Genomic DNA, 12,556 nt, shown 5'->3' on the forward strand with positions numbered 1-12,556 from the left:
ATTGTGAATTTGAATGCCTATTTATCTGTAAATTTGTTTTTAAAAAAGATTTACTCTTTTTTTAATTGGGAAGGCAGGTTTACAAAGAGGGAGAGAAGAAAATACCTTCCATCCTCTAGTTCACTTTCCAAGCGGCCGCAACAGCCAGAGCTGAGCCAATCTGAAGCCAGGAGCTTCTTCTGGGTCTCCCACGTGGGTGCAGGCTCCCAAGGCTTTGGGCCGTCCTCCACTGCTTTCTTGGGCCACAGGCAGGGAGCTGGATGGGAAGTGGGGCCGCAGAAGGAACTTGCCCTCATGTGGGATCCCAGAGATTGCAAGACAAGGATTTAGCCACTAGGCTACCCCACTGGGTCCTATTTATCTGTAAATTTCATGAAATCTATTCAATTAACAAAAGTTATTGTTAAAATGTAGGGACTGATGTGATAGTTTAACTAGCTAATCCTCTGTTGCTAGCACCAGCATCCCATCTGGGCAGCAGTTCAAGTCCCAGCTGCTCCACTTCCCATCCAGTTCCCTGCTGATGACCCAAGAAAGCAGTGGAGGACGGCCCAAGGTCTTGAGATCCTACAGCCACATGGGAGACCCAGAAGAGGCTCCTGGTTTCAGATCGGCTCAAGTCCAACTGCTGTGTTCATTTGGGGAGTGAACCAGTGGAGGAAGATCCGTCTCTCCTCTCCAGAAATCTCATATGCATTCCAATAAGAATAAATCTTTAAAAAAAAAAAAAAAAGAACCCCTGGAGTGTGTGGCTCCATTTTTTTCAAAAATTTTTAAACATTTCTTTGCAGTGTCCTCACCCAGTGCCCTCGGTACCCTAGCTCCCCTGTGAGCATGCGTGGCTTCAGACAGCGCCCTAAATGTCTCTGTGCACACTAAGCTGCCCCTGGCTGCTTTCTGCATTTTTTAATCACACACCAACGGTGTTTCTTCAGGTTGGACCAAGGGAGCTTGGACTTGCAGCTTACAGAAGGATCCAGCCATTTAAGCAATAGGAGTCATGAGCGTGAGAAGCCAGGACAGAAGGGCCAACACAGAGGCGGATGGCAGCGTCACCCCAAACATACCCACAGTCCTCCCCAGGCGTCCAGCCCAGCCCGACTCACCGCAGGTGCCGCACGGTGCACGTGGGACTCGCCAGCGCCTCCCGCAGAACGGCATATATCCGGGAAGTCAGCCGCATCCCGTTGAGGCTCAGAAACGTCAGGTTCCTGAGACCGACAATGACCTTGAGCAAGTCGTCCAAATCAGAACCCACCGTGACATGGGACAACCTGCAGCAGGCCAAGCTTCCCGTCAGGGTCTCTCACAGGTGCAAGCAGGAAGACTGGATTTGGTCAGCTTACTGCATTCTAAAACACTCTGCACTTCCCTTAGCAGCCTGTGAACGCGCAAGTCATATGAAAGTATTTCTGTTCAAAATCCCTCACACCCTACTCCATGAAAACCCGTCCTTGACTCTGGCTTCCGACGCCCCCCATCCTGCCACAGACACCTCGGAACTATTTCCCTAGCTGCCTCCGTCCCTCCCTCCACAAGCACACCAGGCCTTCCCATAGGCCGCTATCTCAGGAGAGCCTGTGCCCAGCCACAAAGTGACCTCATCTCTTCACCAGATCCAGAAGGAAGTCCAATCTTACCTATTCCTGGAGCACACCCCCCATCACTTTGATCACTGGGACTCGTCAGCATGCATACTGATCGCCCGCACCAGCAGAGCGAGGAGACCGCCGCGGTCTCTGGCGGGAAGAGGGCAGCAGCCTACCTGACGGTCTGCAGCCGACAGTGGCGGTGCATCAGGGCCTTACACAGGATCCGCCCAGAGGTAGTGTCGAACTCACTGTTACTGATCTCCAGGTCCCGAAAGTTCTCGTTGGTGTGGAGCAAAGAGCAGATATCTCTCCAGTAGGCAAGGCTCTTCACCTGGCTGCGCAAACAAGGAATCTGGCAGTAGCATCTGTCCAACGCCCAGTTACACCTGCTCAGAGCCCCCGCCAGCGTATTCACACCTCAGGCCAGGCAGTCACACCTGCTTAGAGCCCCCGCCAGTGTGCTCACACCCAAGGCCAGGTAGTTACACCTGCTCAGAGCCACCGCCAGTCTGCTCACACCCAAGGCCAGGCAGTTACACCTGCTCAGAGCCCCCGCCAGTCTGCTCACACCCAAGGCCAGGTAGTTACACCTGCTCAGAGCCCCCGCCAGTGTGCTCACACCCAAGGCCAGGTAGTTACACCTGCTCAGAGCCCCCGCCAGTGTGTTCACACCTAAGGCCAGGCAGGAAAAACTGAAGTGTAACTAACCACAAAGATCAACACCCAGACCGTGAAAACAGGGGATCCCTCCGAGATCACCAGGACATGACGGATGGGAGGCAGTGCCTTGGAACGTGAACAAGAAACGAAGACACAGAACAGTTCCTGGGGCCCGGCACGGTGGCCTAGCGGCTAAAGTCCTCGCCTTGAACACGCCGAGATCCCATATTGTCGCCGGTTCTAATCCCGGCAGCTCCACTTCCCATCCAGCTCCCTGCTTGTGGCCTGGGAAAGCAGTCGAGGACAGCCCAAAGCCTTGGGACCCTGCACCCACGTGGGAGACCCGGAAGGAGGTTCCTGGTTCCCGGCTTTGGATTGGCACAGCACCGGCCATTGTGGCTCACTTGGGGAGTGAATCATCGGACGGAAGATCTTCCTCTCTCTCTCTCTCCTCCTCTCTGTATATCTGACTTTGTAATAAAAATAAATCTTTTTAAAAAATAAAAATAAATAAATAAATCTTTAAAAAAAAGAAAGAAAGAACGGTTCCTGCTGTGGGGGTGCTACCGTAAGCACCTGGAAAGGACACCGTCAGGGTTACTGCCGTTGATCCACACAACAGAAAGTCGGTTCTCAGCCAGGGGCAACTTAGTCACAAGTGATCACGGGGGAGCTAGTGTGCCAGGGACACTGTCAAAACCCTCCCGCACCCAAGACAGCCCCCGTTCCCAATGTCCACAACGCCGAGGCAGACCCGGGAAACCCGGGATCCCACGCAAGCATTGAGACTGCCCAGCCACCGGGTCCACAGGAGCCCAGCGGGATGTCCGACAGCCCCTCCTGGGAACCTAAGCAAGGTAGGGTGTTTTTGCTGAGACTCACCACGTGGAGAGCCTCAAGTGGGGGTCCTGAGGTTTGAAGAGATCCAGAAGGCTCAGCTTGAGCTTGTGCAGGGCCTGGCTGCGCTGGAGGCAGTAGGCTGACACCATGAGGTCCCTGCTGGACTGCATGTAGGCGTTGACTGTTGGGAAGAAGTCCATGAGCTGCCTCACAAACGCCTCCTCCTGGTTCTCAAAGAGGCAGTAAAACAGCGGCATGTGGAAATCAATGGCTTGGCCCTGGCTCCCCCAGACCTGCAGGCACTGCACAAAGTGGTGCCGCAGGGGCGCGTCCAGCAGCCGGCAGCCCACGCACGCCTCAAGGATCCGTCTCCTCTTCTCGTTGAGCAGCCCGAAGATCCACGCGACCACCGGGCTGAAGTCCGAGTACACCTCTCTCTTGTCTTCCGGCTTGTTCCTGAGCCGGGGGAGCTGGTGGTGGACCAGGACCATCATGTACGCCATGGCCGCACAGAACTCCTGCATCTTGGGGTGGATGAAGGTGTAGTGACCCGGCAGGCTGTTGCTGGGCAGGAGAAGCCTGAAGGTCTCCAGAGTGGACACGTCCTCCTGGCTCAGACCCACGCTCCGGAGGTCCTCGTCTTGGAAGTTCAGGGTGTTGTGAAGCAGCCCTTCCACGGCCAGTGCGCAGAGACGCTCCAGAAGTGCCAGGCGGCGTGGGCGGTCAGCGCGGCTCACATTTGAACTCAATACGGCGGCCAGGAAGCGGGTAAACACGTCGGCACGCGTCTGGTAGGAAGAGCTGAGGTCGTCCGCCCGGTCGATGTGGCTGCCCAGGGCGATGCAGAGGATCCAGCAGAGCACAGGGGCCCGGCACAGGCTCCTCAGTACCTCATTGTCATTCACGAGTTTGCAGGCTGTGCTCGCCCTCTGCTGGTCCTTGTAGAACAAGGTGAAGTACCGCTCCCTCTTGTCATCGCCAAACTGCATGGTCAGGAAGCAATCGGAATCCTTCATCAGGGCCCTCATGGTGCCTCTGCCACTGCACCTCAAGGTGATCAGGAACCAGCAGCCTGGTAACAGCGTCCGCTGCAGCAAACTGGCCAGCAGGACGGACATGGACACCTGCTCTCTGATGTCGCTGCACAAGGCGGATTCCTCCACATCCAAGGGCCAATTTATGTTGTCCAAGTCCTCCAGGATAAAAACGAGCCTGTTGGGTTCCGACAGGATGTCAGCGATGGGCGCTGTGCCCCCGGGCCAGTCTTTAGAGATGAGATCCACCAGGCTGCAGTGGGGGGTCTGGTTGACCTCTTGGGATGTGAGGTAGACCACATGGGAGATGTCCTGCCAAAGTTCTTCGCTGACCCACGAGGCCAGCACGGCCCTCACCACCATGGTCTTCCCGACCGCGTTGTCTCCCAACATGAAGGTGTTCAGATTCTCTTCATAATAGCCATCTTCAAGAGTGAAAGTTCTACCCAGGATGTACAAATGCTGGAATGCCACTTCCTCGGCAAAATTATCATGCGATGACCCGAAGTAATCTTTCTCCCACTGGCACAGGACTTTTGTCTCTATGAGGGCTTTGTTGATCTCTTTGTGACCTAAGCCAATGAAGAGAGGAGAGACACAGAAGGCAAGTAAGTAAAACTTCAAAATGTAAACACAGCCTCGCTCAACATTTCCACTGAGGCTGCTCATCGTAAGCACATAGGAACAAGGACAGAGCTGGGCTGGTATTGTGGCCTAATGGGCTAAGCCACCGTCGGCAGACCGGATCAGGCACTAGTTTGTGTCCTGACTGATCTGTTTCCAAACCAGGTCCCCGCTGATGGCCTGGAAAAGCAGTGGAGGATGGTTCAAGTGTTGTGGCCCTGCCACCCACGTGGGAGACCTGGACGAAGCTCTGGGCTTTGGCGCGGGTCCCAGCCGGGCAACCATCTGGAGAGCGAATCAGTAGGTAAATCAACTCTCTGTGTAACTCTGACTTTCAAATAGATCTTCAAAAATCCTTTAAAAAAAACAAACAAGGAGAGTGTATCTCACCGCCTTACATAAAAAAGGGTTCAAATCACCCATCCATCCATCCAACAGGCTCTGAAGTTATCCTGTTCAGATTTGCTCATCCCAACACCAAGAAGGGTTTTTCCTTTGGTGACTTCATAGCACTTATTTCAAACTAGATTCAAACATCAGTTACAGGAGGGACACAGAGCTTGTATCTGCTGCTTCACTCCTCAGATAACTGATGCCCAGCTCCGGACCAGGCCAAAGCCAAGCATGTCTTCAGGTTTCTCACGTGGAGGGCAGGCGCCTGGGCACTTGGGCCATCTTCTGTTGCTTTCTTCAGACCATGGGCAGGGAGCTGCATCTGAAGTGGGACGGCCAAGACACCAACCAGTGCCCATATGGGTTGCTGGCATCACTGATGGTCCATGACACCACAGCACCCTCCTCACTGGTAACATGTCATACAGCCATCAGTTGTAACACTACATCCTGTGTGTATATATGTGTTACATATATAATATATATGTATATATGTTGTATAAATCATGTATATGTAACACACACATATTAGTTTGGGGTAACGCTCGGGTTCAGGGACTGTTCCTGATACACATTAACTTAAACAATATGTTCAACTTAATATTTTTGAAGTAATGCTTTAATAGGATCTGGGTCTGCTAAAAAGCTAAATAAAAAGTAACAGGAAATAGGGAAGTACTGTGAACAATCCAACAAAAGGTTGTCAACAACGGAGTACATTTCCCAGCACGCCTGTGTGTTCCGCCGCAGTACATTTCCCAGCACGCCTGTGTTCCACCGCAGCCTGTGAGGGACACACTTTCCCTCCTGCTTTCTCACTTCCGCGTGGCATGTCTTCATTCCTGGCCACTTGGCGAGTTACCTAGGGTCAGTGTGGTCAGTGCAGGTCAGTGAGCTGACTCAGCTTTTTTTTTTAATTGTAGTGGGGTTTACATCTGAGATTATGTAAGGCTTCACTCCCACTGCAATGTGAAAACATGACAGGAAAACACGTGGATAAAACACTTGTGTCTGTCACAGAACTGCAGGTAGAAAAGTTTAGCTGCAGAACTGGGTGTGGAGGGTGGGCTTCCCTGGATGAGCAGGCCCTCGGGGCCACGGGCAACAGAGGGAGGCTGCTTGCTCAGGAGAGCAAGTCGGAACACAGCCCCTGGACAGGTGCTCCAGGGACGGGAGGCAGGTGGAAGGTGGCCTTTGAAGAAGGGCCTGATTCAGACTGGTCAGATGCCACGCCACACTGCTCCCAGCGCTGCAGCCCCGGCCGAGCCCACCGCCGTAGCCTCACAAGCCCGACAGAGGGAAGCACGACTTGTAGGGAGAAGCATCAAGGATTTCTCTACCTTTGTAGATCCAACACCTGGCACACAGGAACCATGATGCTTCAAGAAGTACACAGCCAAGATTCATAATTGAGGAAACCACCCAGACTCCCATATCGCCCCTACCTCAGAGAAGGGTTTAGGAATAATTACATCTTACATGGGAACTCTAGAGCTAAGATATACAGTATTAGAAATAAATAATCCACAGCACAGGGCAAAAGAAAGGATCAGGATGTGCCAGCGTGGTGGGCACACTCTTCAACAGGAACAAGGACCAACCAGGAGACTGACCGGACCCATGCAACAGGGACAGAAAGTACAAAGTACAAAACTACAGGAGCCCAGGGGGAAAGGCCAGCCTAACAGCTAGCAGAGAAAGGCCAAGCAAGCCACCAGGACGCGTGACTGGGAGAAGACACAGGTGCTGGGAGGTGACCCCACGCCTCCTGCCCGTCACCGGGAGAGGAGCCTCGAGTGCTGGGAGGTGACCCCACGCCTCTTGCCCGTCACAGGCGCCGTGGAGGCTGTGGAGCAGGACGATAGTTTATGCTACTGTTGGGAAAGCAATCTGCTTCAGCCAGTGTGGAAAACAGTGCAAAGGTTTGTTAAAAACAAAAAATTAGAATCAACACTATCGTAAGATTCCACAACCAAGGATCCGTATTGACCCAAAATGCATTCTACGATCACCTGAAGAGATGGCCTTGCTCCCCAAAGTTCATTATTGGCAGCAGCCAAGGTGTGAACCAATGTCCATGAATAAACAGCACAGAAAGTGTGGCATTACACACACACGTCAACAGATGGATTCACAGCCCAACCCAGCCCAGCCTCGGACAGGAGACCCTGGGGGCCCACACTGTGGCATATCAAACTAAGCCCCCACCTGCAGTATTCCGTACAGGCTCTGGTTCTAATCCCGGCTGCTCCACTTCCCTTCCAGCCCCCTGCTTATGACCTGGGAAAGCACCAGAGGATGGCCTAAGGCCTTGGGACTCTACCCACATGGGAGACCTGGAAGAGCTCTCGCCTTCAGAGCAGCCTAGCCCCAGCCATTGTAGCCATTTCGGGAGTGAACCAGTTGATTAAGATCTATATAATTCTGCCTTTCCAATAATAAATAAATCTTTTTTAAAAAAATAGAAAGGCAGGGCCCGGAGCCACGGCCTAGTGGCTGAAGTCCTTGCCTTGAATGCACTGGGATCCCATATGGGCGCCGGTTTTAATCCCGGCAGCTCCACTTCCCATCCAGCTCCCTGCTTGTGGCCTGGGAAAACAGTCGAGGACGGCCCAAAGCTTGGGACCCTGAGCCCATGTGGGAGACCTGGAGGAAAGTTCCTGGCTCCTGGCTTCTGATCGGCTCAGCTCCAGCTGTTGTGCTCACTTGGGGAGTGAATCATCGGACGGAAGATCTTCCTCTCTGTCTCTCCTCCTCTCTGTATATCTGACTTTCCAATAAAAAATAAATTAAAAAGAATGTATTGTTGCATTCTTAGAATTCTGTGCACATTAAATGCAATGCACTACTTTGAATCTATATTCTTTGTATTAACATAAAAAGGCCTCGGACTGTCTCCGCACTGCAGCCAGCCTGTGGCCTCGTGTACCGGGCAGCTGGGGGAGGCACATTGGAAGCTGTTGCCTAGTGTCAGCTAGTGAGACAAGCACCATGCCCCCCGCATCACATAGGGAGGGCCAAGACAGACACCACGCACCCCGTGCCATTCAGGGAACCGAACACCATGTTTCCCATGCCTTGCAGGGAGAGCCAAGATAGACACCATGTCCCCCACTTCACTCAGGGAGCCGAGGTGGACACCACGCCCCCACTCCACACAGGGAGCCGAGATGGACACCACGCCCCCCGTGCCTTGCAGGGAGAGCCAAGTCCTCTACCAGGAATCTTTTTAACCAGAAGCTTCTTATGCAGGACAGACCCATTTAGCCCATTACAGTTGTTCTAATGAACTGGTTGACATAAATGTTTTGGAAAGCTGTGTATGGGAGCAGGGTGTGACCTCTTGGGAGGGAGCCCCAGCATGGGAACGGAAGGATGTCTTCCGCCTTATTTTTAATCATTTTCACATTCAGTGATTAAGAACAGGTTCACCAATGGGAATCCTGCTCTTACATTTGCCTGTCTTGTGCCTAAGAATCCCCACAGGTCCCCGCGGGGCGACTGGACGTGGAGGCATTTCAGATCACGGCCTCCAGTTACATGTTTGTCCTGCTGAACTCTAAATGAATCCTCAGAGAGCCAAAGTCGAAGCAGTGCTCAGCTTTTAAACCAGGCCCACAGCTCGGCAGCACCCCGTCCCTGGCCACACGGTTGCTCCCTGCCAGGGTTAGAACCGCCACCACGCCACCGGTTACAAACCGTCATCTTTGACAAGGAAATGGCTCTGCTCAATTACAGAGCACCAGAGGCAAACTTGCCCCATCTCTGATGTTTGTCACCCCAGGACGCTGGGCTGCACTGAGCTCGCGTGGCTGTGACCAAATCAACAGCCACGGGATCATGATCTGGGGCTCTGAGCGGAGAACCTAGGCTCTCAGCAGGGGACGGTGCAGGCCGAGCTGCCTTAATCCAAGATGTGAAACCTGAACTGCTCCAGAAGACGAGACTGAGAGTACCTTGTGATGTCCCAGGTAGACAATTCTACACTTGACCTCGTGTGACAGGTCACATTCACACACAGCCGTAACCTACACTTGGCTTCCAGTTGGAGCACACAATCACACCTGCTTCAGAGCCCCGGGCTGGAGACTCAACACAGGGACAAAAACGCCTGGACACGGCCCACTCTGCAGAGCACCCGGCTGGCACGAGCCCCGCACTGTGGGACCTGGCTCAGCATTCCCCTGGGATCTCGGGGGATGGCTCTTTTCCACCAAGGCACGTAGCATGAAAGTCGAAAGCAGGAGTAGGACCACAAAGTCCCGAGCAGGCCACGGCCCACTCCTCGGGCCTTTCAGCTCTGGACACTGGCCCGCTGTGGATAGTCCTATGACTGTATGACAATCACGCACTGAGCAACGCGTGTCAACCATCAAACCGAAAATAAATAAGCTTCCTGGAAACCTCCTCTGCACCCCCCGCCCCGTCAAGGGCTCCCACTCACGTTTTTTTCTCCTCGTGATCTTATCGCAGAGATCTTGGCGTGAGACCTTCGCAAACAAGTTGAAGGCCAAGTTCCACGTGTACTGAACCTCGTAAGCGGCCATCAGTGCTTCGACCACATCCTCCCGTCCGGCCTGCTGGAGGTCGGACAGCGGAGCCTGTGGGAGCTCCAGCCACATGGGCTCCTGCTGCAGGCACTGCTTAAACTTCTTGAACTCCTGCTCGTTGAGTTCTCTGAGAAAACACAGCAGGTCCAATTCTAGGTCAGGCACCGTCATCTTGCTTCTCTGGTGAGGTCAGATGTCAGAGTACGGCTCTTCGGGTGCAAGGCACATGGACCTGGAAAAGGCATTACCAGGTCAGAGACTCAAACTGCACGGCCGCAGCAAGGCGCTCGAAGCTGGCAGCACAGCGAGTCTACCACCCCCGCTCACATCCCTTGCCATGACCGCCCTCCTCGCAGTGTCTAGAGATCTGGCTTACTCCTTTCCCTGGACCAACACCTGTTCACTCTCTCAAGACCCATGAGGTCCCTCAGCGCCACTCGCGTTGCACTGTCCATGGTGCTGAATAAAACCCTGATAAACAGATTGTTTCAGCCCTTTCGATCCTGTTGGGCTTCTGTACCTCACACCAGACTTCAACATCTGTTAGCAACAGATATGTCCCAGCCCTGCACCCAAAAAAGAAAGCGTCAAGACACACCTTGCTCCCCAGCCAAGAGCTCCCTTGTGGCTGCGTGCTGCCACGCAGACATGCTAGGTCACTCTTCACCCTCTCCTTCACGAATTTGCGTGTCGTCCTTGCGCAGCGGCCATGCTAATCTCTGTACCTTCCCAGTTTTAGTGTATGTGCTGCCGAAGCGAGCACACCCCCTTCTTCTAAGCAATGAGGGGGTTTGTAACCTCCGGACAGACTCCAGCCCCAACATGTGTACCTGTCACAGAACTACTGTCAAGTGCATGTGACCACCAATGCATTCCGTCATTCCCCAAGAACTGCCTAGGACCCAGGGAGCTCCTACAGCTGTGCTTTTAATACCAGCCTGTCCTGTTATTTCCTGTGGTCATCACAGAGCCAGCCCTTGTGCCTGAACGTTTCCTTCTGGAGGAACCTTGATGCCCTGAACAGACATGGCCAAGGCGATAGCAACTGTTCTTCAGCCAAGATGGAGAGAGAAGAGCTGACAAGACAGGGTGGGAAGAGGGCAGCCAGCGACCTGACCGACTCATGATAACGCTTTGGTGTGTAAAGAACAGGTAGCAGGACATGAGTGTGGATGAAGGCAGGGAAGGGCTTCAAGTTGAACTTTCCCGTCTCCAACCACAAAATACACCCACCTGGCCGAGGACTTTGTGCATAAAGAAACCTTTAGTGGGGCCAGCATGTTGACTCAACTGGCTAATCCTCCCCCTTCGAGTGCTGGGATCCCATAGGGACACTGATTCAAGTCCCAGCTGCTCTATTTCCCATCCTGCTCCCCGTTTGTGGCCTGGAAAAGCAGTCGAGGACGGCCCAAACCCTTGGGACCCTGCACCCACATGGCGAACTCTGAAGAAGCTTGTGCTGAGCCTGCTGGCAAGCCTGGCCCCAGTTGGCTCCTGGGATTGCAGGCTGGGGGAGGGTCCTGCCATGCCCAGAGCTGGCCAGGAAGGCTCATGGGTCCTGGATGGACTGTACCAGCCACACCTGTGTTCTGGCACCTGCCTTCTATCTTGGAGTCTAGAGTCTGACACAGCCCACCACCAGGGGCCATGCGCACAGTCCCACCACCATTCAGGGGTAGGACACAGCCCACCACCAGGGGCCATGCGCACAGTCCCACCACCATTCAGGGGTAGGACACAGCCCACCACCAGGGGCCATGCGCACAGTCCCACCACCATTCAGGGGTTGGACACAATCATCAATTGGAAAGTTAGCCTGCTACGATCAACTGCATTTCTAGTCCTGTTTGCGGTCATCAACAGGACCAATCCAAATGACCTCTGAGGCCTTGGGTGGCCTGCAGGCTAGACACTGCCCCCTGCCTGCCTGAAGAGATGGTGGGGGCTTCATGAGTGACCTGGATTTTTTATTTTGCTGTAATAAATCAAGGCTTTCAGAATGTGTGAGCACTCCATTAATGTTAAATTTAACCATGAGAACAGCAAAATCATATACTCAAGAAGTAGGAGCCATGAAGGACTCCTCTAACTGGCAGCCAAACAAGAGGGGGCTTTGTCATCCCTAAGATGCAGGGGGGTGTAAAGCCACCTCACCACTTGAATCAGACTTCTCACAGATGAAGGCTCTTCAAGCCTGGAATGACAAGACATCACCGGCTGGCCTTGTGGCATAGTGTGTGAAGCTGTTGCCTGCAATGCCAGCTTCCCACGTGAGCTGCCTGCCGCCCATGTGGGATACTGATGAAGTTCCTGGCTCCTGGCTTTGCTCTGGCCCAGCCCTGGCCACTGCTGCCACTTGGGAGAGTGAATCAGCAAATGGAAGATATCTGACTTTTTTTAAAAGATCTGATTTTATTTTCATTTTTATTGCAAAGTCAGGTATATGCAGAGAGGAGGAGAGAGAGAGAGAGGAAGATTTTCTGTCTGATAATTTACTCCAAGTGAGCGCAATGGCCAGTGCTGTGCCGATCTGGAGCCAGAAGGTAGGAGGCAGGAACCTCCTCCAGGTCTCCCACACAGGTGCAGGATCCCAAGGCTTTGGGCCGTCCTCAACTGCCTTCCCAGGTCACAAGCAGGGAGCTGGATGGCAAGTGGAGCTGCTGGGATTAGAACTGGTGCCCATATGAGATCCGGGCGCACTCAAGGTGAGGACTTTAGCCGCTAGGCCACAGCGCTGGGCCCTCTCTGACTTTCAAATAAGTAAATCTAAAATAAAAACTTAGGTGCAAAACACTTTATACCCATGGATATTTTAAGATTTCTTATTAATTAAAAGGCAGAGTTAGAAAAGATCTTGTATCCA

At 53.2% G+C, this 12,556-nt stretch overlaps 1 protein-coding gene and 1 non-coding gene across 2 annotated transcripts in view; both read right to left on the reverse strand.

The window, feature by feature from the left end:
* The window catches only part of NLRP11 (NLR family pyrin domain containing 11), a 34,427-nt gene extending 24,563 nt beyond the window's left edge, over nucleotides 1–9,864 (reverse strand). The window contains exons 1-4 of the mRNA XM_058673967.1: nucleotides 9,588–9,864; nucleotides 3,135–4,698; nucleotides 1,766–1,927; nucleotides 1,107–1,274 (exon numbers count right to left, since the gene is read on the reverse strand). Coding sequence (XP_058529950.1) covers nucleotides 1,107–1,274; nucleotides 1,766–1,927; nucleotides 3,135–4,698; nucleotides 9,588–9,864 — 2,171 coding nt within the window. The remainder of the gene's footprint in view (nucleotides 1–1,106; nucleotides 1,275–1,765; nucleotides 1,928–3,134; nucleotides 4,699–9,587) is intronic.
* Nucleotides 9,865–10,352: 488 nt separating this feature from the next.
* LOC131482300 (U6 spliceosomal RNA) lies at nucleotides 10,353–10,456 on the reverse strand. Its single transcript, XR_009246880.1, has one exon. It is a non-coding gene; the product is annotated as a U6 spliceosomal RNA (small nuclear RNA).
* Between the last annotated feature and the right edge of the window lie 2,100 nt (nucleotides 10,457–12,556).

The sequence above is a fragment of the Ochotona princeps genome, chromosome 16 (assembly GCF_030435755.1).
Source record: "Ochotona princeps isolate mOchPri1 chromosome 16, mOchPri1.hap1, whole genome shotgun sequence".
NCBI lineage: Eukaryota > Metazoa > Chordata > Mammalia > Lagomorpha > Ochotonidae > Ochotona > Ochotona princeps.